The 27,829-nt window shown below is 41.3% G+C and overlaps 1 protein-coding gene across 2 annotated transcripts; it reads right to left on the bottom strand.

The window, feature by feature from the left end:
- Positions 1 to 286: 286 nt before the first annotated feature.
- SRPK1 (SRSF protein kinase 1) lies at positions 287 to 27,819 on the bottom strand. 2 transcript variants are annotated; one of them, XM_079327212.1, is made up of 16 exons: positions 27,675 to 27,819; positions 27,529 to 27,589; positions 14,372 to 14,490; positions 13,390 to 13,498; positions 12,898 to 12,985; positions 12,646 to 12,733; positions 11,165 to 11,271; positions 10,343 to 10,508; positions 9,343 to 9,368; positions 8,638 to 8,851; positions 7,997 to 8,404; positions 6,441 to 6,541; positions 5,453 to 5,560; positions 4,116 to 4,185; positions 3,596 to 3,688; positions 287 to 2,759 (listed from the first exon to the last, which is right to left on the bottom strand). In XM_079327212.1, the coding sequence occupies exons 1-16, from the start codon at positions 27,685 to 27,687 to the stop codon at positions 2,575 to 2,577; spliced, it is 1,956 nt and encodes a 651-aa protein (XP_079183338.1). In that variant the 5' UTR covers positions 27,688 to 27,819; the 3' UTR covers positions 287 to 2,574. The 2 variants fall into 2 exon arrangements, with proteins under 2 accessions (XP_079183338.1, XP_079183339.1); XM_079327213.1 differs by lacking the exons at positions 27,529 to 27,589; positions 27,675 to 27,819 and adding an exon at positions 19,631 to 20,368.
- Positions 27,820 to 27,829: the final 10 nt, after the last annotated feature.

Here is a 27,829-nt window from a genome sequence, read left to right as displayed (position 1 = left end):
TGTATTTTAGAATAGAAAAATTCCAGCAGAGTTATCCTGTTTTTCACTCTTCTCCCCTTTTTAAAATTGATCACAACACCAGCAACAAAATCTTTACCTACCTCATTCTGGAAATCAAAACTGAGTGTTCACTAAAGAAACAAATTCCATCCTTGAGCCCCTCACTCAGGACAGAATTACAAGGGGAATGTATGAAGACTAGGGCTCAGTTATTAAATAATCTGTTTATTGCAGGGCTTTCACAATGAAAAAAAAAAAAAAAAAAAAAAAAGACAAAGCACCCAAGTAGAAAGAATAAAAATGTATTTTCCTTCAGGTTTTAGACTGACACAGCAAGTACAAATCCTTAGAGTGAGCACTTCATGGCAATTTGGGAATGGAACAAACCCCAAGTGAACGAGCAGACAATACAAGACTGAATCATGGCAGCTGCTGCTGCTGCAGATCTTCAACTCCCAGGCTGGCTCCAGCCTTGGCTAGCATGGTAAAAACCCCCTCCAGGCAGGGCTGGCAGAAGGAAGGGAAGGAAAGGAAGGATGGGCAGGAGCTCTCAACAATCAAACAGTGCAGACCCTTCTGGGAAATGTTCCTTCATCAGCCAGGCTCAAGGGCAGGAGCAGCTTTCAAGACCACAGGAATTATTTGCCCTGCTAATGTATTTCACAGTCAGCTGGAACCCAGTACTGTCTGCAGTCCTCCTGTAACAGATACAGAAGTGACCCACAACTGGAAAATGCCAGATGAAAGGAAAAAAAAAACAAAAAGAAAAGGTTAACTCAGCAGTTTAGAACATTTTTGGTATGTTACCTGCCTTTTTTTATTGTATGCATAGAGAACCTGATCTAACACTAAAGGAACATGCAGCATGATTTGCATAAATAAGCCAAATCAGGCTCTGAACTGGAGAAAATCTGTTCAAGTGGATTCAATGACCTGGTTTGTGAATGATCCTTACAAACCACAATTCCCAAACACACACACAGAAGTGACACAGAACAGTGGTCTTGGCAGCTTTGGCAATGGAAATTGTCTTGGACAGCATCTGCATGGTCTCCAGCAACTTCTATCCTCTGCAAGCCACCACAAATCCAAAACCCCATTTTGGTCCAGAGTAGGGAAGGGACTCTGAAGTCTCAACACTGCCAAATCTTGCTTAGAGAAGAGTGGGATGCACTGAATCTGTAACAGGATGGGCAAGTCTAGAAGAAGCCATCATAGAACTATCAAATGCCACAGTGATTTAACTTTTAATTAAAATTAATTCAATTAACCCATTATGTCCAAACCCCCTCTGAAAAGTTAACACAGAAACCCCACAGAACATTTTTTATTTGGGGTAACTCTAGAAAGAGCTTCTAATCCAGTATCTATGTGGAAAAGTCAATTCTCTTCCACTTCTGCTAACTCTCTACTTGTGCTAATGGCCCAGAAAATAAAAGGCAGTCCCATCCTGGGAAGTTATTTCTGAAGGCCTGCACTTGAAGCAAATTAAAAGAAATCTTTACACTGGAACTTCAAGTGTTGATTTTCAAAGTCCAGGGCTGCAGCATGGATGTGATACAGGCACTGCAACCCTTCCCTTGGGAAAAAAAAAACCAAAAAGTGAATGGTCAAAAATGAAAACTCAGAGCAGACTGCATCAGTGAAAGCCAATCTCTCATGAATACCACCTCAAGCAAGGCAAAAAAGTGCCAGTAAGGGATAAAAAACCCCAGAAACTTATGGCTCACTATAATGTTAAGAGCTGCCTGCATGAAGGCTCTCCCTGCAGGCTGAGGGTGCACCCATCTGTTTGTTTGCTGAGGGTTTGTGCGTTGAGTCAGTTCCAGCTTTTGCTTCTATTTGTCACCTTTTAGTCACAGGTGTTGAAGTAGAAAACATCACCAAGTCCAGAAAACTATTCTGACTATCAAGGGCACAGGGAAGGAGAAAAAAAAGTAAATGGACAGGGCACTTTGGAGGAAGAAATAAAGGATACTAAAACCTAGGTTTAAAAAGCTCTTTCAAAAGCAGCTAGAACTAAATAAAAGTTTGTGACTGGAAAGCAAAGAATACAGAAGACATCTAGAGAGTGATGGAGGATTTTAAGGTCTTTGCTCTAACAAGGATCTGGCACCACCTTGATGCCAACTGTGACTTCTCACCCCATCAGTAGCTACTGGATCAACAGTGGGAAAATTGACTCCTGAGTCAGTGAGATCTTCATGGGAAGAGAGGAGAGCTGGAATTTAGCTAAGGGAGATATCCAAACACAGGTGAGCTCACATCTGTCACACACAGTGCCTAACAGTGAGGAGACTGAGGAAACATCTCTTATTCTAGTCAATTAGTCTTTGGTGAAGCCCAATCAAGGCAAAAACACAGATGATGCCCACTGGCTGAGGAGAGTCCCCATTAAGTCACACAAACAAACTCAGCAGAACAGCTTAGATTTATCTAAAATCTTGGAAGCCTTGAAGGAAGAACTCCACACTGAAAGTGAACAAGGAGAAAAATGGATCTGGGAAAGGGCAGCTGGGTGTGTAGGCTATGCTGTAAACCAGAGAATAACGTTGTGGCATTGCTTGGAAGCTTCTAGGAGTTAAGCCAGGGGTGCCTGAGACACTCTGCTGCTGTGGCTCTTTTCTCTGGGATCAGCTCCAGCATAGGCAGTAAGAAGTCTGTGAATGCAGCTGCCTCATCTTGGGCCCACTCGTATTTTTCCACCAACACTTCAAAAAGGCCCCAGGGCTTCAGCTTGGTGATGTGCTTCAGATCACCTGAAAAGACAAGACAAGTGGGTTAAGTGGAAGATACAGAACAGAGCAGCTCAGTAAAATTGGCTGAACATGACAAAATGAACTCAGAAACTGTTCTAAGGGAATACAGAGTGCTGGGGCTTAAAGGGAGAAGTCAATTTATTAAACCCCCTTTTCTATCTGCTTTAGAAGCCTGTTAGAGAAATGCACTTGCTCAAAGGGTTCTTTTTTCACCTCCTGCTATTTCAGATCTCCTATCAGCAAATATTAACTTCATTAAATCACCAATTATGCTGCTTGACATGATAGATAAACTGTGCCACTGACTCTGGAACACATGCAATGCATGGAGCACTGTTTGAGAAAGCAATACAGTGCAATAAAGAAGAGCTTGTTTTTATAAAAAGAATTATTAAACTAGGTCAAAACCTATTTTTTTGACTCAATACATTTCTGGGGTACTCAGGACTGCATGATAATGTTCTGTGCTCTGAGCAGAATGGCTCATGATGCCAGGCACTATTTAAGGTCAGTGGAGTCAAGCTGTCTGGAAAAGCCTTCAAAAGTGAGTTCCCACCTTTAGCTGACAGATCAGCTAAATAAAACCACATCAAATTTGACAAAACATCTACTGACTGTTTTTCTACCTGCTGCATTTGATTAACACCAAGATGCTGAGCACTAGGTAGGAGTAAGATAAGAATTTTACTGATAAAGAATTTCATAAAACAAAGGAAAGATTTAAAGATGCCACTTTGCTGGCATCTATTTCTAACTAGCATTTTCAGCAAGACACTCCTGTGTATTTGGGGCAAGGGATGAGGGGATAAAGTGATATTTGCTTTGTTTCCTTTTACCTTTTTTGGTGAAAAACTCCTTGGAATATTTTCCTGCCAAAATGAGCTTGCGAGGTATTTTCCCCAGAAGTTCTATGATCAATGCAATATGATCTGCATGTGAAAAATTAAAAAAAACAAAAACCACAATGAGATTCATCCACACAAAACTTCTCCATGCTATTTTCATCCTCTGGGATACAAGAATAAAGACACTATCTCTTAAAAATTACTTTGGAGACCCACCTGAAATCAGATTCCACTAAGCAACAACAAAGACAAGGGAAAAATAAATATGAGCAATTTGAGGCACAAGCAGTTTGAGACACAAGGTAGAGAATCCAGCAGCAAGAGGAGTGCAAAAAAACCAGAACAAGAGCATGGACTTCACTGCAGAGGCTTGTGCACAGTTGCTGCTCATTAAATAATCTTTTTGCAAGGAGCTTTTACATTGCTGATTTGTAAGACAAGGCTCATTTTGAAGAGGCAGCCATTAGATTTCAAATCCCACTTTAAAAAGGAAAAACTGAGACAAACAGACCTTCATCTCGTGAGTAATCCTCCCCAGAGTGAGGCTCAAACAGATAGTCCCCTGTTGCCAACTCAAAGGCCTAAACAAACAGAAATGAGCACATTAAATCACTTCAAAACACCCCAAGGTGGGCTGCAGGTTCAATCTGCAAATCTCTGTGGGCCAGAAGGAAAGCAGTGGGAAAGAATAACCTGCCAGACTACAGTAAACAGTTATAATCTTAAATTACAGCCTAAAATGTGCAGTGACTTTGCTTTAAAAACTGCATTAAAAACATCATAGGCACACCTGGGATGAATTCTGGGGGCAGGACCACCAGTTAACCACAAAGTTAAGCTATTTCACACCCTAGTCTTTTCTCTTCCTCTTCAGAATTTTGCAAAAATAACACCATGTCCCAACTATAATTTCTGGGGTTGGTCATTTTTAGTTTGTTTTGTTTGGGTTTTTTTGGGATTCTTCCCTCTCCCCAGTTTTTCAAACAGTTAAACTCTGAATATCTGTCTGTAGAGATGAAAACACATTTTAAATGAGAAAAACATCTGCACTCATTTTGACTCACCACTCCTAAATTCTGTAACACATTCACCCTTTATGTATTCACTTGTACTCTGGACACTACCCCTGACCTTCTGTATTCTCAGTTTTCTTTATGAACTGCTGGTACCAAACAATTGAATCAGGTACACTGTGTAATTCTGGCCACATGTTCTGAAGAAAAAGCATGACCCTACTGCATTTATCAAAATCCCAGTTTGTTTTCCAAGACAGCAAAAAATATCTATTTTCTAAGTTTAAATTATAAAATCCAAGCTTTGAATTTTAGAAGACACAGAGTGGAGACACTGAAGAGGAACATGAAGTAACTGGATGGATTGGGGTTTTTTTCATTGTTATATAAAAAAAAATAACATTTGCCAGCTGTTACAGGAACAGCTTCAGCCTCATCTCAGCATTACTCAGACTAAATATTGATTCCAAACCTGCAGAGGATGATTAAAATTAGAAATTATACTGAAGGCACCTGTGAAATAGTGCTAGATGCAGTAGAAAGGCTTTAAAAAAAAAAAACCAAAAAAACCAGAAAGTGTTCAGAATTGCCTGGTTGTTCTGTTTTTCCAGAAAGCACAATGGGAAAGTACAATCATATCTGAAATCTGCTGATGCTGGACAACAAAACTTCCAAAAGGAAAGCCACGTATGGAGAAAAAAAAAGAAATTTAAAAACAAAACAACTCTGGTGTGCAAACCTATTATTCAGCAAGTCTGGAAGTTGACTGTGAGGGATTTTTGCCAGTCCCTGAGCACTCAGGGGGCAGAGCAGAGGGAGGATGATCAGAACTCACCATGCAGGCTGTGCTCCAGATGTCAGCAGGGGTGTTGTACCCTGAGCCTATCAACACCTCCAGGGAGCGGTACTGCCTGGTCTGGATGTCCTCAGTGAAGTGCTTGTGCTAAAGAGAAAAAATCTTTTACTAAACAGTTCAACACTGCTTAGAAGAGGAGAATCAATAACCTGGAAGGCCAGACTAGATCAAAGCTCATTACCATTACATTCTCATTAACTATTTCCTTATATTTCTCTAAGTGCTGTTTAAATGTTCTATATGAGCTGCTCCTCCTCAAGTGAATTTAGATGTAAGAAAGCCACAAAAACAGAATAAAGGAAGATTCTACAGCATCTCCTGCCCACTCCTGGCACCCAGGCCATGGTCCAGCTACCTTAAAGCAAATATGCAACACCAGTGTGAGAAATCACTGTGCCTGGCACTGGCTGCAATTCTGAGTTGAGACTCATCCCTCCCAACAGATCTGAAGTAATTTGCCACTTTAGAAGCCAAGTAAAAAGAGATATTTCTTCTATTTGAAATGTCAAACATTTGAAAGCAGCACAGCACACCCATCAAAGAATAAAACTTGGGAGTTTGATTGTGTGAGTCTCTTTCATGTGCTTGTGAATGCACTGAAATGGTCTGACAAGCTACAGAACCAGCAGATCAGAGCAATTGGCTGCAACCTTTAGCTCTCCTAGAGACTGAGAAACTCCTTCAGCAGTTTCCCACCAGCAGATTTCTACACTCTGTATGTGACATGGCTCACAGCCCTATAAAAAGTAATCAATGAGGCACCCAAAGCATGGGCTAAAATCTTATTTTTAGAGGACCATTTCTTTCCCTGTGTCCCTCTTCCCCCTCTTTTTTGCCTCTCCTAGTTTCAAACTGTCATTGCTTTCACAGCCAGCTCTAAGGATCTGTTTTACAGATTCTTTTCCATTTTGGCAAACTGACTGAATCTGCAGCTTAAAAAAGTCAATGTGAAAAGAACTAAACTTACCACCCAGCAGGCATTTCCTAGGTCAGCTATCTTCACTTTGAGCTTATCTGCATTCTTGGGCTCAAGAGGATTAAGAAGGAAATTCCCAGCAGCTGATTTTCCTAGAGGCAATGTGTACAACAGCTGATTAAAGCTACACAGGCAGTGTCACCATCTGTCACCCAAATCCTACCAACCTCTCCCCAGCCAGGAAGTTTTTCTGATGGATCAGAACTGTTTCCTCCCTGAGGCTTGGGTATAAAAATGAGCATCACTCTCCACTATCAACAACATCATTAAGACCCAACTGGTGTCATTAAGCAGAAGGATAAATAAGCATATGCAATAGTGACTATTTCCCAGCATTTTTTTTTTTTGCACAGTCTGTCTAAACTTAAAAAAAAAAAAAATCACCCTGTCTTTTTTTTTTTAAATAAGTAAGGGCATTGCCAGAAACAAAACAAACCTCACAACCCCCCTTAAGCCCTCTTAAATCTTTGAAGGAAGAGTACCCATGGTACAGCATCTTTCTGACATATCCATCACTCACTACTGCAACACAATTACAAGAGCTAAAGGATAGATTGGGAAAATTGAATGACACCATGGAGAGCAGAAGTATTAAATCAATAAATGACACCTAGCTGTACCTCTAAACCTAAAATTTCAGAGAGTTTGAAGCTGTGAATTTGGGAGAGCACTGTGAGAAGCATAAGATGTCAGTACTGTAGCACAGGCATCCAGCAAAGTGCAGTTCCAATTTCCAAAATCTGAATTCCTCTTGTTAGTTTTCATCCATATAACTCCCCTAGTGGTACTCTGGCAAGAAAATGCTAGAATACTTTTTTTTTTTTTTAAGTAAGTAGTTTTACCCTCCTTCTCCAAGCAGATATGTAGCACCTGCCATGGACAGAAAGATGCAAAAATGGACAGTTTTACCAATTTATATTTTTAATACACTCACACCCACACCTGGAATGTGTTTAAATTGCTGTACACTATTTCATGTCTTATTTTCTCCTAAGCCTACAATACACATTTTTTCCATTCTGAAGAAAATCATATTTAAATAAAAGCATTAAAGAAGTTGGGTTACTTTCCCTACACTGTACAAGCTTTGTTTCAGGCTGCATTTTCTGGAAAAACATTTACTCATCTTGACTAAGGGAGAGAAGTTACCTTTGCTCCACACTAAGAACCAAACTGCCAGAACACACTGAACTTATCCCTTAATTTAACAGCAAGTGACAATCTGCAGGCTTAATGAAAATCACATAAGCAGCACCTGATTCAAAGGAATGTTCCTCCACTGAAAACCAAAGATAGAGGTGTTTTTAAAATGTAGGAATATTTATGCACTCAAAAGTCAAAACTGAGGCACAAACACAACTGGCACCTACAAACAACAAACATCTTGGAGTATGATTGTCAGGTTAATTACTCCTGGCAGGAAAACTCTCAAACAGGTGGTTCTGATCACTCCAGCCTACAAAATGCAGATTTCTATTCATATGATTAAATGTTGTAAAGAAATCTCCCACATCAAGGAGCCCTTTCTTACAAGGTTCCTCTTATACCTTTGTTGTCTGTTGGGCTGTTATTCTCATTCTCATCCTCTGAAGGGATCTCTGTCCTGATGCTTTCCTGAAAATTGTTGATCCTCTGCTCAGTGAATGCCTGCTCCTGGTTGGGTGTGGGCTGGCACACCATGGAATCCTCTGGGGCCAAGGGCACAAACGAGTCCGACATTGCTTCTTGAGGCCTCTTCTCTGAGTCACTGCTGTGCTGACTGTAATTACAGTTCTCAGTCTTCTGTGTGTGAGGCTGATGGGCACAGTCATTGGCATTGTGGAGGTCATCCTCGAGCTGCACAGACCCCTCATTCCCAGAGTCTGTCAGGTCTGTCATTGGGATCACTCCGTTGCAGTTGATTTCCGCTGCGCGTTTTTCCGTGAGATTCGCCTGCTCCTGTCCAAGGGCTTGTGCTGCAAGAGGGGAAAGGGAGAATGTAGCAGGATGTGTCTCAATAAACTGGAAGATGTTCAAGGGCACCCTGAGAGGTAGGGAGAACTCTACATGTACTCAGTTTGTAGAATTCCCAGTCTCACCAGGACAGAACCCAATTTCACCATTTCACACAGGTGAAGGTTCTCCCTCATACCCATCAGCAAATGGACAACACTGCCCATGCCATGCTGGCAATGCCTTAGGTCCATACCTGGCTTTTTGCTGACATTTCCCTCTGGTGGACTGACTTTTATAAGCATTTGCAGAGGGGTCTGAGTTTCTTCCTCCTCTCCAGGCTGTGTCTGCCCAGGGTTTGCTTCTTTCTCCATTTCCTCTATCTCCTGCATTCGCTTCTCCAACAACTCAGCTTGTCTTTTCTGCTTCTTTTTCAACTTCTTTTTCTTATTCTTTGACATTTTGTCAGCCTACACAGAAGCAAGCAGAGAAAATTGGACTTAACATTTTATACTTCAATAAATTTAAAATGAACCAAGGTTTATTTTATCTTAGAGCTGAGGTAGCAGTCTGTGATGAAAATGCTGGAGACAGCTCCTCTCCCAGATAAAAAGTAGCTATTCTGGGTTTTCAACTACTTGTCTATGGTTCTTATCAGTGCATTTTTGCCCTGACCTGAAAAACCTACATTATTCTCCAAGTGAGGGAGGTCTTAGACTCCACACAACAGGCACTTTCCCAACAGACCTTGAGATCACCACAAGAACTCCTTGTTCTGGTGATAAATGAGCTAATATCATTTACAAGACCAAGACAGCATTGAAGCTGATGCCTATCCCAAACACAAATCCCACTTTTTCCTTCTGATATGGGATTTCTCTTAATGCTGACTGGATTATGAAACAATGCAGGAGATACTATCAGTAGATGCATACTTACAGATAAAAGGTATTACACTTACTGGTTTTGGTTGTGGTGCAGTGCTCACTGAAAGGGAAAGGAAGATCAGTAAATCAGTATGGCTATAATCAAAAACTGTAACTGCTTTCTGATGTTAAGGTACATTTTTTCTATGTGGTTTGATAGCATTTTAATGATATCAGCAAATGTGGTTTTGAAGGCTCATTTCTCTATAAAAACACAACAATAAAAAAAAAGATAAAAACATTGAATGAGCAAATGCATAATTCAGGTTTCAGACAAGGAGTCTTGCTTGACTGATATCAAAGACTTAAACTTCCTGTCACGTAGCTTCATTTACTTCATGTATTATGCATCCTTACCCAAATGAAAATGCAAATCAAAGCATTAAAATACCAAACTTCAGGGAACTTCCTTAAGCTAAGATATGCTGTGATCAGTTCAGCTCAATGTTGTGAGATTATGACTGACACAGCCTTCCAATACACACTGCAGTGGTTTTTGAAAAGTACACACAGCTACAGATGATCCATCTGAGGAGGAACACGAAGAAAACAAATTTGCCCTCAGATCTTCAGGGATGTTTGCATGTCAAGGAAGATGTTTCTGTCAGTTTTCCAGACTTCTGCAAACTGACAACAGGTAACTCATCTTGTTGAAACTCCCATCAAATGCATTTCCAGCATCAAGCAATGAAAGGTAATAAACTTTCGAAGGAAATGTGAGAATTTTGCCACATTTTTATACCAGTTCTGTATTGAGTGCATCAACATTGTGCTACATAAGACTGACTTTACCAGTGGCAGATTAGCTATTGTTAAAATCAAGCTGCAGTGTGCATTTATCCCCTCTCTTATTTTCTGACAAACTGTCATCTGAGTTACAATTTATGACTAATTTCCCAATTTACACCCAGTTTTTCAAAGGTTACTTGCATTATTGTTCCACCCTACACAGGAAATTTTCCTTAGTGACGATTTGGGGGTATGTGGGAGAAACAGCATCAATTTTCAGGGGAAAAAAAATAAAAAATCAAACACCTGCAGAGCCAGATGGTGGGGGAGCCCCAGACCTCTGCCACTCTGTTGCCTCTGCAGCCAGCCTACGAATGTACTGGTCATTGACACAGAGCAGGATGTTCTCAGGCTTTATGTCTGTGTGGATGATCCGACACTTTGTATGCAAGTAATCCAGACCCTGAAGAACCTGCAGCCAAGGGAGAAGGAAATCAACCATTAGACAATCTAATTGAGAGCAAAGTGAAAATGCAAAAGTGCCTAGGATTGCCAGTGAACCTGAAAGGGTTTGTGTGTTTGAGAATACTGCAGGTTAGAGCAGTGTGATCAGTGTTACTGCTCAGTTCCACAAAAAAAAATAGATTTGCATCAGATTTTAGATACCATTTAAAAATACTCTATTTATCCTCATAACTTACCACAGGTGAAAATCTGATTTTAATACTCTACAATAAAATCACACCTTCCTCCTCCCCTGCACCTCCCATGTAGAAAGGTTTCTTCTCAGGCAACCACCCAGTAGGGGAGAACCAGTTTCTCTTGCTCTTCCCATCATTAGGCACTGTGCTTACTGTGACAGCTTCATAAAAATACTTCACTTATGAGGAATGACTGAGGTAAGAAGAGGTTAAAAGCAAAAACCATGACAGTTTAAGTGTCACAAAACAACTATCTGCAGCAGAAGGGGCTTGCAGTAGAGAAAGGAAGCACTAATCCAAGAATATTTTATTGCATAAAGAAGATACCATGGATTTTTAACCTTTGTTTCCTTGGATCTGTGAGGAAGATCAGTGAAAGAGTTTTAACTGGATCAAGGGGAAGAGTGCAGTCAGAACTGGAACTTACCTGCTTGATGATTTTTTTGACACAAGGGAGTGGAAGACCCTGATAATTTGACTTGATGATCCACTTCAGGAGATGATGGCCCAGGACTTCAAACACCATACAGATATCTGGAACTGAATCAAGGAAAAACCTGGACATCCAGACCCAAGGAGACCCAATTCCCAGGATTGAGGATCAAAAGAAATCCATATCAGTTGGGCACTTTAACATAAAGGATCCTCATCCTTCTGACACAGCTTGGAAAAGCTGCCTTCCTCCTCAAGAGCATCATCCTATCCTACACAAGTGTATTATCTAAAACAAAATAAAATATAGAGGAAGGAGGTGCACAAAGGTCTCCACTGCAGCAGTAGCAATCTCCTGCTTTGAGTGGAAGCCAATTGCACAAATGCACATTAATATTTACTGTGTGTTTTGGAACAGCCTACACTTCTGCCCCAGGCAAAACTTGATGCCAGATCCCTCTGTACCAGCATTACCTGAAAAGATAATAAAATTTCCATTTCTTAAGTAATCTTCAGAACAATCAAGTCACTTTCTTCGCCCTCCTTTGCCTCTTTACCAGCAAAACAAACTTTTGACAAGCCTGGATTTCAACTATATTTATATGATCTGCTTTTTAGCTAAGATCTCAACAGCTACAGTCACTCCAGTGACATATTCAGTACAGTGCCCTTGTTTTAGAATGAAAACTTCTATGAGTTTATTAGGCTGCTTTTCATCTACACTGCCAGAAAACACACATTTCACAAAGGTGGAAGAAACAAACTCAACATTTATTCAAAAAAAGTTAGAGAAAATGCATTATGGGTCTGCTGTTTATAATCTTCAGCTCAATTCTCTCAAGCAGCCCAGCAATTCTCACTGAAATAAAATTTAACTTATCTCAAAGTTTGTCTTGAAAACAATGCACAAATATTCCAACTTTCAAATTCTGAGGATCCATTATTATCACTTGCTACAAATCACTGTCTATGAGAAGGCTGCTCCCAGAACTACAGGCCACTGTCAAAGCAATACACTGCAAACATCCTAACACTGCTGATAAATGACAAAATAAGATGTTTCCATAACTAGAAACCAAGCTTATTTTCAAGTTATAGATGGCTCATTTGCTATTTTCAGCTACTGATTTTAACATGCTGTACTGCTTTACTGAAATAACAGGTTATCAACAGGCTGCTTGCAAAATTGAGGGGTTGAGATAGATGGGTTCTACCACCTCAAAGGTACCTCTGACACAGCCACTCAGTCCTGATTCACAAATTGGTGTCAGAACATTAAAAGCACAACCAAGCAGTGCTGACAGAAATTACAGCAGACTGAATCATCCCTGTGGATCTGAGCTCAGCAGGCAGTTTGGAGGCAGATCCTTCTACAGCAGGTTTTCCTGGGCAGGGAAAGGGATGTCTGGGCATTGCTTGCACAAGCAACTCCCATCTTTTTCTGCAATTCTTGGCTTTTATTCCACAAAAGGATACGGGAACCATTCACTCCTGAAATTTTGAAGTCATCTAACAACTGAACAACTCTCTCTTTGCTTAGATCACTTGGATCACTGTTGCGGACCTGCAGAGAAAAAGATTATTTTGATGTCAGATCCACTGCACTGTTTGGTTCCTACACAAATTCTTGATGATCTGGAAATACCAAGGACGTGATGAATGTAAATTCCCCGAGGAAAAAAAATAAAATTAAATAAAATAAAATTAAGGTCCAACTCAGGCACTCACCGATTTCAGCAACTTGATTTCATCCAGTGCTGTTTCTGTGTAGTGCTCTGCACTCTTCACCACCTTCATTGCCACAAATCTCCTCCCACTGTGCACACATGGCAAGTAAATTGGGAACTGTTAATGCTCATACAAAGAACTTATTCTCCAGGATTATCCCAACTCTTTTGCATGCAAGACAGTTTATTTCACACATCATGGGAAAATAAGGTTTAAAAGTCAAAGATTGCCTTTGAGTATTTTTTAACTAAAGATTCATGTTAGTTATTTCTCAAAATATGGATTAATAGATCAGAGTCAGAACAAAAAATGTTTCCACAGATATGGTTTGTCCTATTAAGTCCCTCCCACACACTTGCATGCAGAGTATCAGAAGAAACTCCTGTGCTAGGATGTGGACAGCTAATACTTTGTGGTTTTATCTAAAAATATGTTTTCTGCTCAGGTTTGTGCACTGCTGGCAGGAACAGCAGCTGGAACAGGAGCACTTACTGGATGTCCCAAGCCAGCCACACGGTGGAGAAGTGGCCCCATCCAAGCTTCCGAATGACGTGGTAACGCCCATTGAAGAGATCTCCTATTTTCACAAGGTGGTAACCCCCTGGAAAAACACAACAACCAGAAAACAGGTGTGGGGAACATGCAGCACAATCACTGCAGCACCACAAAATATTTCCTCAGTGAAAACACCTGAAGTCTGCTAGGATGATCACCTTTGGAAAACACAGGTTGGGATGGTAACAGAATTTTCAGCTAAATATCAGAATTGTTTTTGTGTGTTCTGACCCTAGAATGTGAAACAGGTGCTGTACCAAAGATCTCAATGGTTTTCCTTGCAATTTTCCTAAAGGCACTCTGCCACTGAAAACAGGAAAGTCTCCTCTGCACCCTTCATATCTCTCAAGCTACTGACTATACAGGGGGATTTCATCACAGAAGCAAAAACATGAAAAGCCAGAGATGGAACTGGCAGAAAACAGAACAAAGAGAAGAAATTGTGATTTGGTGTTTTAATTTGCTCTATATTTCATTTCTGCTCAGAGAAACAGGGCAAGGCTATTTGCAGAAACAAATTTTTCTGAAGAATTGATAGCAAGATAATGATCTGATCTTCAAAAGAAAACCAAAGAATATGAAAAGGATTTGAAAGAGTCCCATTTACAAGGAAACCAAGAAATAATTAAATTCCTTGCTTTTATCAATATTGAAAGCCCTCTGGCACAGAGGAGAAGTTAACAGTGTTAAAGTTATGCATTAATAACAGCTCTGCAACTTAAATCTTGATTGATAACAGAGGGAAACTTGGAGACCACCTCCTTCATTTCATGTTGGCTTGAAAAATGTAATTACCATTATGCAGTTTCAAAGCACTAAATGCAAGAGGGAGTCTCATTTCAATCTACAGCAAATGGGAAATTGAGGGAATTCCTTGATTGCATTGAAAATCCTGCATCTTAAACAGGCAGGTGCTCACCTTTACAGTAATCATTGGGATCCTCTTGCTCATCATCATCTGATCCCAGGATTTCCTCCTCCTGCTCGGGAAGATCATTCTCGGAATGAGCAGCTGGGCCCCGGTGCTGGGTGTCAGGTCTGAAAGAGAATACAGAGCTTTTCTCACAGATCTCACTGAGATCACAGAGATCACTGAGCTTTTCTCACAGATCTCATAGAGATCACAGAGCTTTTCTCACAGATCTCATAGAGATCAGAGCTTTTCTCACAGATCTCACTGAGATCACAGAGCTTTTCTCACAGATCTCACAGAGCTTTTCTCACAGATCTCACTGAGATCACAGAGCTTTTCTCACAGATCTCAGAGATCACAGAGCTTTTCTCACACAGATCTCACAGAGGTCACAGAGCTTTTCTCACACAGATCTCACAGAGATCACAGAGCTTTTCTCACAGATCTCACAGAGATCACTGAGCTTTTCTCACAGATCTCAGAGATCACTGAGCTTTTCTCACAGATCTCATAGAGATCACAGAGCTTTTCTCACAGATCTCAGAGATCACAGAGCTTTTCTCACAGATCTCATAGAGATCACAGAGCTTTTCTCACAGATCTCACTGAGATCACAGAGCTTTTCTCACAGATCTCACAGAGCTTTTCTCACAGATCTCACTGAGATCACAGAGCTTTTCTCACAGATCTCACTGAGATCACAGAGCTTTTCTCACAGATCTCACAGAGATCACAGAGCTTTTCTCACAGATCTCACTGAGATCACAGAGATCACAGAGCTTTTCTCACAGATCTCACTGAGATCACAGAGCTTTTCTCACAGATCTCACAGAGATCACAGAGCTTTTCTCACAGATCTCACTGAGATCACAGAGCTTTTCTCACACAGATCTCACAGAGATCACAGATCTTTTCTTACAGATCTCAGAGATCACAGAGCTTTTCTCACACAGATCTCACAGAGATCACAGAGCTTTTCTCACACAGATCTCACAGAGATCACAGAGCTTTTCTCACACAGATCTCACAGAGATCACAGAGCTTTTCTCACACAGATCTCACTGAGATCACAGAGCTTTTCTCACAGATCTCACTGAGATCACAGAGCTTTTCTCACAGATCTCACAGAGCTTTTCTCACAGATCTCACTGAGATCACAGAGCTTTTCTCACAGATCTCACAGAGATCACAGAGCTTTTCTCACAGATCTCATAGAGATCACAGAGCTTTTCTCACAGATCTCACAGAGCTTTTCTCACAGATCTCACAGAGCTTTTCTCACAGATCTCACTGAGATCACAGAGCTTTTCTCACAGATCTCACAGAGCTTTTCTCACAGATCTCACTGAGATCACAGAGCTTTTCTCACACAGATCTCACTGAGATCACAGAGCTTTTCTCACACAGATCTCACTGAGATCACAGAGCTTTTCTCACACAGATCTCACTGAGATCACAGAGCTTTTCTCACACAGATCTCACAGAGATCACAGAGCTTTTCTCACACAGATCTCACAGAGATCACAGAGCTTTTCTCACACAGATCTCACAGAGATCACAGAGCTTTTCTCACAGAGATCACAGTGCATTTCTGACAGAGGATCTCACAGAGAGAGATCACAGAGCATTTCTCACAGAGGGATCTCACAGAGATCACAAAGCTTTTCTTACACAGATCTCACAGAGATCACAGAGCTTTTCTTACACAGATCTCACAGAGATCACAGAGCTTTTCTTACACAGATCTCACAGAGATCACAGAGCTTTTCTCACAGAGGGATCTCACAGAAATCACAGTGCATTTCTGACAGAGGATCTCACAGAGAGATCACAGTGCATTTCTCAGAGGGATCTCACAGACAGATCACAGTGCATTTCTCACAGAGGGATCTCACAGAGATCACAAAGCTTTTCTTACACAGATCTCACAGAGATCACAGAGTTTTTCTCACAGAGATCACAGAGCTTTTCTCACACACAGAACATGCTGGATGTCACACACACAGGACACACTGCATGGCTCACACAGGACACACTGCATGGCTCATTCCTCACATCTGCAACTTCCACAGCACACAAGGGACTGCTGAGGATGGAGGAGATGCAATACTCAGCCTTCAGAAAAATCTATTCACATGTCAATGCTTTTATTCCTAAGCTAAGATAAAAGTGGACAGAAACAATTTTTGTTTACTAGTGAAAAATTAATGCCATAGATCCACTTTCATAATGGAACCAAGAGAAGTCCAGACAAGATAGATTTAAAAGCTTAGTGATCCCACCAAAATTCTAGCCTCTGAACTCCTTCTCTGTCTTTCTCTAAAGCATATTTGTATTTTATTTGTTATCCTTGGTAAAACTTTAAAATAAAATTAATATTTACATTTTCAAGACTAACATAAATTAGTTTTTACTCTCTTTAGGGGAAAAAAGTTAACCACTGTTCTAGCACTTGTGGCCCTTTGTTCTTTTCACATTCAAAAATATTCAATAGAATATTTAACAGTCCTTCTGCTTTTAACACTTTAGAACACCACAGCCCCTAATCTTGACATTTCTTTCTCCTGTTCAAGGGGCAGGCTGCATTTTTTGTTCATCTCTTCACTCAAGATCCAAAGTTTATTACAGTTGTCTGAACTATGGAGAGTGGGAGGACACAGAGCAGATGTTCAGTAAACCCTCCTGAGAGCTTGTGATTGCAGAGGGATTGGAATCAGGCACTAAGGTGGTGGAGGTTTTTCACTCCCACATTCATAAATAAAAGTGTTCATTTTATCTGTTTAACTTTCCACTAAATGTGCTACTCTCAGTTCCTGCTTGTGAAGGCCATGTCAGCAAAGGCCACCTCCATGCTCACCAAATAAAATATCTCCCATTTCTCAGCTCTTTCATGGCATCACCCTGACCACACAGCCAAACAGCTCATGAAAGGCTAATACCAAAATCAGGCAATTTATTTACTTTACAAAGCATTACAGGGAATGATTAAATGCCTACAAAGATTCAAAATCCTGTACAAAGCAAACATCTCTAATGAAAACAATGCCTACAGACCATTTGCTTTGGCAGCATTTAAGGGCAAAGTACTGCAAGATATCAACATTAAGTTTTCTTTCCTCACAAACATGAGATATTAAAAAGAAAAGGTGGAATTGTCCAAACAAGTGGGCAGCAGTGACACACAAGCACAAGATAACATTCTTTACAGAGAGTTCCCCGGCAGTGAATTAGAGGAAGTTTTTTGTATTGAAACTATTGTTGCAGAGAAGTAGCAGATAACACTGGTGCCTTCAGCACCCTCTTTCAAATTCAGCTCATTTTGCTGCAAGAAGGAGGAACTGCCCACCCAGTGGCTATGGCAGCAACACAGGCAGGTCCTCAGATGCATTTTCACAACTTAGTCCTGAGCTGGAGTTCAGCACATCATATCAGGGTTGTACTAACTCATCTTAATCCATGGGGAAAATGCAATATTTTCCTTTGGAATAGTTATAAAGTAATGTTCAGCACTGATCAACTATACATGCACTCTGCTGAGATTCCACACATTAAACACATTGCTAACACATTCAAACTACAGCCATCTTAAACATCATAGAAAGGGAGAAATCTTGTGTTCCAATCTGATGATGACTAAATTTGCAGCCACTTAAAATCCACAGCTCAAGTTCATTTAAGCAAGGAAGAGCTACAAAGGTCATTCCAGGCACAGCCCATCACCAGATATTTACTTTCAGTCTGTTGTTGGTAAGTCCTGCTGATTTTTTAAGTTCAGGAACAGCTTAGTGGTCTCAAACCATAAACCAAAGACTGCCAAGTTAATTAAACTTTTATTAAGAACCCTGCAGCTTGAGGCAGCCCTGAGATATTTAGTATTTAGACTTTTTTTAGTCACTGAACTATAAGTCAGGAGTAAGAAGAAGGAAACCTGCAGTAGGGGGTGCAGATAGTCTTAGAGGTCAAAAAGCTTCTTTAAAACTGCTGCATTCCTTTGGGGACAACTGAGATACAAATAAAGTCACACATTATCCCCAAATTAAAAGCAGGCAGCAAAGGCAAGAAATGGCCACAGACAGAATGGCTGAAGGGGAGATTAGATGCTTATAAACAACAAATCATACAGACAGGGCAAAGAGAACAGGACAGAAAGATTTTAAGCCAGGAACCTCACATATAGCATGAGTAGTAAAGAGTAATTTTCCCCAGTGCTGTTTGGGGATTTTCACTTTTTTAACTGCACAGGATGTAAGGGGATTGAAAAGAACTCAAAAGAAAATTCCCCTCAAGTGGCAGTGATGCAGAGAGACACATCACACCATTCTGCAGCCCCAGTGCTCCTCAATAATAGCAATTCCATGCATCAAGGAAGAAGTTACTGGAAGCACTAAAGCCCATTCTCCTGGAAGCTTTCTGTGCCCCTCCTAAGGGGCTGAGGGATCCTGCTGCTGGCAGTCTCACACATGACACACCCTGGAGTCTGCAGCCAGTCTTTCATGGGGATCCAAATCGTTTCACTTCTACATTACAGCCTGATACCAACTAATGTAAGAAAGCTGAATTCAGGTCATACACAGCTCTACAGTGCTATTTCCTTTATGAAATCACCCTCAAAATATACCTCGTTCCTCTCCCTTCCTGTGAAAATGTGTTTGATGTTGTTACACACCACCCTGTTCTTCCCCTGAAATGACCATGTCAGCTAAAGCTAGAGATTAAGAGAGAATTAATCAGGGCAGATGTATTAATACCTAAGAAAAAATGATATACAAAAGCAAAAGCCTCATCTGCTTGCTTTGCTCACAGTACTCTAAAAGGCACAAAAGGCTGTTAAAGACAGCAGAAAAATTCATATCCAGTATTCAGAAATGACAGCTGAAACAGCTGTTGTCAAAACTGCAAAATGCAGATAAAGTATATAAAAAATCCTATACTAAATGATTGTTTACACATTGAAACCAAATGTTCTAGGGTACTTTTTTTTTTTTTAGCCATCTCTGATCTACGGAAGAACACCGTGATCACATTTTCCTTTTGCTCTCTCATTGTGCTAATTAATCATCAGAATAAACTGGATCTGCAGGGTCTCTCTACAACTACACAGCAATATTTTACTTCAGAAAAACAATGTGGAACAGCAGAGCTACAGCAAAATCCTAAGTCTTTCATGGAATTCATGTGAATTCACAGCTAGAGAGACCCTCCCAAAAGTCCTTATTCCCTAAAGAACTGCAAATTCACGAGACAAAATTAGAGAGGGGAACCTACCTGCAAGAAGCACGGCCTCCCATGGATAAAGATATTCCTGAAGACAGCCCAGTAGTTTTCGAAAAAGCCATCAAAAGTCAGACAGCACAGTGTTGGGGAAGGAGGGGGACATCAGCAGCAGGCAGAGGGGCTGGTTCTGAATGCAGCAAAGCTTTGTGCAAGAGTGAAGGAGAAGAGGGATTTGCCTCCAGCACCCAGCTGCAGCTGCCCAGCACTGCATTGCAGGTGAAGGGCCGTGCAGCAAGGCTGGGGCTTGCTCTCAGCTGATCTTCCTGCAAATTCACTCATGGCAGGGGGGTGAGCAGAAAGATTCATCCCCTCCTCTTGATGTCTGCATGTCTCTTCTTCCCTCTAATGAAATTAGAAATTCAGGCAGATACTTTGTTTCATCTTCCTGAACCAGCCGGTTTTATTTGCCTATTCAATAGCCCAGTGCATTCAAAGCTGGGATGAAGACAAGGATCATGGTAATTGTCGACAGAGCAACCCTTTTGATAGAGGAATTCCAGCACAATCACCCAGCAGGGAAAGGGAGTTCAAAGGAAAAATGAATTTTCTGAAATAATTCCACACCTCCCCTTCCAGAGTTGCAAGAAAAAAACTTATCCTTTATCCTTAAAATGACAAAACAAGCAGGAGGAGTCAAATCTTCTTTAAAAAGTTGAACTGTATTTCTCACAGCAGCGGGTACTTAACATCATCTTCCAACAATGCACAATTCCCAGTCATTTCCTGTGCCTGTTTATCCTGCTGGTTTATGTAAGTGATAGGGGAAACAAGTCCCCAACACTGTGACACAGCAAGTAACAATTTAGAGATTTCTCTCCTAGGGAGGATTTTATTATTCAAAGACACACTGAAGCTGCCCCTGCACTTTTAAAGCAAGAGATTTAAAGAATTGTCTTCATCCAGTTGCATATCTAAAATATTTTCATCTTAAAAGCTCACTGACTTCAAAGAAGTCTGAATATGCTTTTAATAGTTTAGCACTGCCAAATCTCTTCATATTAGAAAAGGTGCTAAAAACATTCAAAATTTTCCACTGTGGACAAGATTTTGCTCTGTGTTCACTGAAGATACCACCCAACCCCTGCAATGCACAGCAGGGATGGTAAAAAGTTATTTGCAGGAGCTAAGATTTGAGTCACTCACTTGTTCCTTACAGAAGGTGTTAAAGCAATTTGGAAAAACACTGTGCAATTCTCTTGCCAGTTTTCATTGGAATCACTTATCTGGTCCACACACTAAAAGTAAGGTAAAAAATTATGAAGAAATGTCAGTTACACACTGTGGGCTCTTACAGATTTGCAGAGAAGGAAGGGTGCCCTCTATAAATTACCAGACACACAGCCAAATCTCCACACTCAACTTCACCATCAAACTCTAAATGTGTTCTCTCTGCTTCAATAACTTATATTAAAAATAAAAAAAAAAAAACCACTTGAAAGGAGGTTTTTGGTTGTCCTATTCATGAGTGTAAGAGTGACTTCAAAACTCTGTTTTGGATAGAAAATATTCTTCTTTGTCCTTCAAACAGCAGAAATACTGTCCAGGCTACCTAACTACTTGCCTTGAATAGATATAAAAGCAGACTCCTCCCACCCTCAAGCAAGGAAGGCAACATACATTTAGGTCAAAACACTTCTGTCACACCCATCATCCTTAAATATGTACTAACAAAAAAAAAACTACTCTCCTTACTCCCCTCTCGGTGTCTGCCTCTCCCTGGGTATTTGCAAAGATGACGCCCATCTGCAGGAAACTGAAGGGAAATGCTTTCCTAATTTTAAGTCGCCTACAACACAGTCTTTAAAAGCAGTGTCACCCCTTATTGGTGAGCTCAAATTACAGGCACGAAACGCCCCCAAGCAGAACTGAATTCAGAAAGCAGGAGGAGTGACAAACCCAGCTCCCACTGCAGGCAGCAGATAAAGGCACTGCAAACACACCCCAGGACTCTCCTTCCACCTTAACCACCCAGCCAATGATTTGCTGGGCTCTACACCCGACACAGCCTCACTCAGGGATTGTGTTCTTATTTCAGAAGAAGCTCCATATGGCATGGGGAAAAGTCAGGCTTTAATATCTCTTTCTCATTCCCACATCTGTGCATGGAGACAATGTCTCTTTAAGGAAAATGCTTGCAGGCTGCATCTCATTACTATTTCTTAGTGTGTTTGTGATTTCCAGATCATGTTAAGACACATCTAATGAGAATGAGGACTCACATGCAGATCTGCTGGCAAACCTCATGCTCAATGAATATGGTAACTAACTACACACAACTTCCAGGATGAATTCAGGTCTGAAATGATGAAAGTGTTTTTTCCTGCTTGTATGCAGCCAGCCTTTCTGCTCAAGAAATTCTGTTTTGGGGGGAATTATAAACCATCAATGGTGGGGGACTTAGGAGTGTACAATCCATGTTACTTCATGATTATTGCAGCTCATTCACTGTTGCATCCCTATTTTTATAGTGTTTTCCACCAGTAGGGCAGATCCACAATAACTGCTGCTATGGAGCACTCATTCCAGAGCTACAGGAATACCACTGTCAAGAACTTAAAAGAAGACTGAAGATGGTCAAACGTTTAGTTTTTAAATAACAGCATTCAGAGGCACCAAGACATACTTTTCATTAGAAGATCTGTGGGAGCTCAATTGGAAGATAAGTACTGGCTTTCACATGAGAAATATATTAGAACACAAATAACAGGCAATCAAGTTTCTTGCTTCCCATCCCCACTCCCCCACACCAGCATTTAACAAGCTGTTTGTAGAACTGTCTGCTATTCTAGCTATCACAAACCAAGGGACTTCCATGGAAACCAGCAGATTTCAGTTGTGTCCTGTCACAGTCTGATAATCACTTCTGTACTGGAATGGAAAAATGGTGAAGGCAATGCATTCTGACTCTACCTTAACTTGTGTTCAAAATACTCATGAAAGACAAGTGAGGAAAACATAATCCAGGATCCTGATTCCAGGCAAAGCTTTGAATAAATTGAAGAAGAACCTGAGAGAGCTGTTAGAACTCAAGGGCTCCTCAAAGACAAAAGTGATACAACACAAGAACAAACTGAAATTCAGATCCTACTAAGAATTTCTGCTCCCCAGACTACACAAATGGAAAAACTACCAACTGTGTCTCTCTTGATAGCAATTTTAGAGAGGAGGAAGAAGTGAGGCTTCACTGCATGTCAAGAGTCTTGCCAGAAATTTTCAAGTAATGATAAAACATCTTCTTGAAAATAATGAATACTGCAGGCATTTGGGAAGAAATGGGGAGAAAGCAAGACTACTAACTTAGCTCTGCCACTGCCTCCCTGCAGGAATAGAGGGAGACAGAGGATCTATTGAAAGTCCTGTGAAAAAATATCTCCCACTCAGTAAAGCCTGTAAGAAATGATCAAAGTCACCAGGGCAGGCAGAATTAGCAGAAAGAAATCCAGATCATGCACATTTTCCAGAACAAGCCACATACCTTACAGCTGCCACTGCTTTTGCAGATATTCATGCTGACAGTAATAAAATGTTTTGCTTTGAAGTACAATTGGTTCAACACCCCTTACACAGAATTAGTGGTTTTAGACATGAATATGCCAACTTCTCCTGAAACACAGAAATGCTCAATTTGATGAAACAGTATTATCATTTGGGCCTGCCACTGAAATATCCACCATCTACATACTATACAGACCTGTAGCATAGTTCTATGTAGTACACCTATTTTCTTCATTTCAGAGAAATGAGGTGCAATATAAAATTTTTTGTTCAGTCTTTTGTCTGGTTCTGCTTTTTCTGCTTTGAATCTGGATGGGTGTTTCAGACTAATTATTAAATTCTGGCTCTTAATCTCAGTAGTAACTAAAGGAATAATTTTCTCCTAGGACAAAGAAAACACTTTGTACTTCTGAGGCCTTGTAACATAAAACACAGACAGAAAAAACCCACAGTATTTTACTAGCAGTCATGATTTAACAGTCACAAATGCCCAACTCCATTACAAATTGCCTGAGACATCAGTTAAATACAACTACATTTGTATTTTAGCTCAAACTGGTATTTTCAAACAGAAGCTCAGTTCTGAATTAAATACCACATTTTCTTTGTGCATTATGCTTTTGTACACATAGTGCATTTACAGAGTATGAAATGAAGAAGGAATTCTCAGGAGGAATTTCTCCATGGAAAGGGTTGGTAAACTTTGGAATGGGCTGCCCAGGGAGGTGGTGGAGTCACCATCCCAAGAGATGTTCAAGAAACACCTGGATGTGGCACTCAGTGCCCTGGCCTGATGGACAAGGTGGGCAGAGGTCACAGGTTGCATGTGATGATCCTGGAGAGCTTTTCCAATATTCATGATTTTATGAACATGAACCTCTTTCAAATGCAAGCAGACAGAAGCTGTGCTTCAGCATCACTTCTGAGAAAGAGATAATAAAGCAACATTCCATCCAAAGAGCACCTGGAGTCTTCAGAAAAAATCCAGCTGATGATGTTCCTGTTAGCCTGCTCTGCTTCCTAAAGAGAGCCCACCCTGCTGCACCAAGGCATTCAATTCTCCACAGAGCAGGGCTGAAAGCTGAACTGGCACTCCCATCACACCTTCCTGGCACTTCCCCAACCAGGACAGCTCATGAAACACCAGAACACAAAGAATTATATTTGTAATTCCACAGAATACAAGGAAAACTAGTAAAAGAAGTGCTCCCAGCAAAGCACTGTGCATTTCCCCCACCCTGCAAAAGGGCATGGAAAGTATTTCATCCAACACATCTGTTCACCTATGATGAACTCCAAAGACACAGCACCTGATTTAAAGAACTGTAAAAGTCTTGTCAAAAATGCAGAATTGGACAAAACCAACTACCTGGATGCACCTCACCAGCTACTGCTGTCTGAAGAGTTTACAGTTGAGGTTAATAAAACTGGTAGGAAATAAAGCTTGCAAGCCTACAGGTTCATTTTTAAAGGGGTTTTTTTTGAAAGCCTTTGGGATTTAACTGACTGGTAGCACCCAAGATGTTCCCATCTCAAGAAATGATAAAATTAATACATCAGACAGCTTTTGGGAAAACTACCTTTGGGCAGCAACACTGCAGGAACCTACCTACCAGGCTTTTGTTAGCAACTTCTTCTGATGTGCAGATCTCCTGACATTCTTAACAGTAAGGAAAAAACCTCTCATTTTCTAAAAATACATTAAAGCAATTCTGATTTCTTGCTTTTTTGATGGAAAACAAGTGACATTAAGAAACTGAAATCAATGTTTCACTCAAGGCCACAAAGCAAGTCAGTAACAGTCAATATTAGAACTCAGGTTCTCCCTGTATCTGAGCTTGCAATTTCTCCCTCCAGGGCATTCAGATGTCACTGTCCCTGCCCTGCTCCTCAGGTCTCACAGAAAGGGGACCTGAACAAAGGTACACAGCCAAGACATTCTCTGAAGTGGCAGAAATGGAACCAACAGGCAGGCAAATCAAGTAGCAGCTTCCTGAGCAAATATTTGAGACAGCTGGTTGAAGGAATCTTCCAAATTTTCAAAAGATTTGGGATGGTTTTACTGGATTGGGGAATTACAGATACCTCACCTTCAGAATTCCAAGAAATTCTAACTGTTCTCTACCTATAGAAGAGCTTTAGGATAAATGCATTCTCCTCTTCACTGATATAAATTCAAATTTTTTAGACATGAAGGAGTGAAAGAAATAGGAACATCCTGAATTTGCAGGAAATTAAGAATGTGGTTGACATTCCCATAAAAATATATACCAATTTCAAAAATATATATATTAATTTCCTATAAAGAAAGCTTATACACAGAACCATAACTAGTATTTACAAGGTATTTTTTAAGTTATCAGTTTAGACTAGTCTTGTCTTAACCAGATACACAGCAATGTCAACTACTGGATGATGAAAAAAATAAGTAACTTTCCAGTTTCTTTTAACCTTTCCAAGTGGATTTTTTTTTCTGTTTTTAACAATATTTGGATTACAGGTAAACTTAAAGCAGGTCTAGTTCATTTTTAAAATTGAAGTTATTTTGAATTGTTCTAAATTCCTTCAGAACATTCTCTGCATTTTTATATAATTCAAAATGCTAAACTCAACCTTTTAAATTCATTGTTTCACGCTTCTTACTGCAAATGTAAAGAAAAAATGTATTAGAGAAAAAAAACTATCATAGAAAATCAGATATTAAAAGCACATTGGATGTGTTTTTAAGTATAGATTTTATGGAAAGTCATGAAACAACCCAGTTAAGCCTATTTTAGAAGATTTAACTAGAGCAGCTTTGTATTTAAATAGAATAAATGTTGTGGAACTGTACCTAAAGTTAGAGGCTGATGCTGAGTTCATTTAGTTGAACAGCACAAAGCACATGAAAGTTTCTTTAATTTCTGAGATACAATCCAAGAAACTTATGGTACCAGAGAAAAGAGGTGAAGCATGAAGAGTAAGAATATAAACACAGCATTTGACAAATAGCATGGCTCTGCACTCAAATCAAGGTTAGTGGCAAAATCAAGAGCTAACCAGCAGTACCTTTAACCTGTCCTGAATAGGTGGTTAAAAAAAGAATTATAATTATAAAAACCCCTAACATGCCAGTCTGAAAGTTGCCATTCAGCAGCCTCAAAATCTACACAGAAATTAGCATTTCCAGCTGCACTGTGGACTCTGTTAGCAGAGTCAGTATTGCTGGTCTGCAGCTAGAGAAAGAAAAAAAAAGTAACATGTATAGAATTAGACAATGGATTATTCATACAGAAATTAGAGGAGGAGGAGAGCATTTCTAAAACTGTCCTAATGCTACCTTCAAGAAATACCAGGAACACATATGGAATAGCACATAATACATGTCTCCCAAATACTTTGGTTAAGGCTCCTCACCCTTCAAAAGCCCCATTCCAAAACCACTGACTCCTGGCTGGAGGCAACAAGAAAAAAAATATTTTAAATCCCTGTGATGTGTCTGAGGAAGCATTACTCTAGGCCTAAAGAAAAAAACCCTCCAACTCCCACCCCCAAAGCCTTAGCCTGACTTAATAACTATCTTTAGTTCCTGACACCTTCAAGTAAAAAGCATCCTGAGTCACCAGAGATTTTAGAGAAATAAGCAGCATTTTATGGAGTATACAGAACCAGCTGTAGGATTTACATCACCTCTCTACAGAAAGGAATCCATGAGCAGCACTGAACACAGCACTCAGTGCAGCCTGCTGAAAGCCATTGTTTAGCATTTATACTCGAGTTCTTCTAATTTTTACATCTGCCTCCAAAAGTTCCCCACACATAAAGACTCGTGACATTCCTGCGGTAGGAGAGAAGCCACACGAGAGCATCAAAGTTAGAGAACGAAGTAAACAACACACCACGGCATTCTTTCGGCACGATTTAAGAAAAAAAAATAAAAAACAACTCAGGGGGAAAGAGAGTTGAGAGAAGCTGGTTCCTAATGCTGCTGAAGTGCCCCGGGCGCTGCGGAGAGGGGACGGTGACAACTGCCCCGGGGCACAGCGGCCAAGGGGAGCCGGTAAGGGCAGACCACCGCCCGCAGCTGCGTCCCTAAGCTCCACCGCAGCCCCACGGCCGCGTTTCGGGGACAAGCAGCGCCGGCAGAGCCCTCCCGTTCCCCGCTCCCCGCTCCCGTCCGGCCCGAGGAGCCGCCACCGGAGCCGCCGAGGGGAGCGGAACGGCCGCGCCGGGCCACGCGCGGCTCCTGCCTGCGGCCGAAACGTGCGCTCGGTTAACTCCGGTTACAAACCCGCCATGCCCGGCGGCTCGCTCGCTCCTCTGCCCCCGGCAGCCCCTTCCCCGCGGGGAGAGCCGGGGGAACAAAGGGGCGGCGGTGCCGGCGGGAGATGCCGCCTGAAGGGAGCCGCACTTACTTCCTCTGGGCCTTGTCCTTCTTGGCTTTGGTCCGCTTCTTCCGGGCCTGCAGCGCCAGCACTGAGGGAGAGAAGGAGAGAGAGGCGTGAAGGGCGGCGAGCCCTGCGGGGGCCCCGCGGGGCGATGGAGGCCGCGCCGCGCTCACCTTTCCGCTCCATGGCCGCGCCACCGCCGGCGGCCCCGGGCGCCTGCGCTGCGCCCGCCGGGCTGGGCACGCGCGGCTCGGCCGCCTGCGCTGCGCGGAGCCGCCGCCTCCCGGCCCGGAGCCGCCCCTGCCCCGCCCGCCCTGCGCGGCCCGGC

This window comes from Erithacus rubecula (genome assembly GCF_903797595.1).
Source record: "Erithacus rubecula genome assembly, chromosome: 26".
In the NCBI taxonomy this organism is placed as follows: Eukaryota; Metazoa; Chordata; class Aves; order Passeriformes; family Muscicapidae; genus Erithacus; species Erithacus rubecula.
This window is presented reverse-complemented; position numbering and strand designations above follow the sequence as displayed.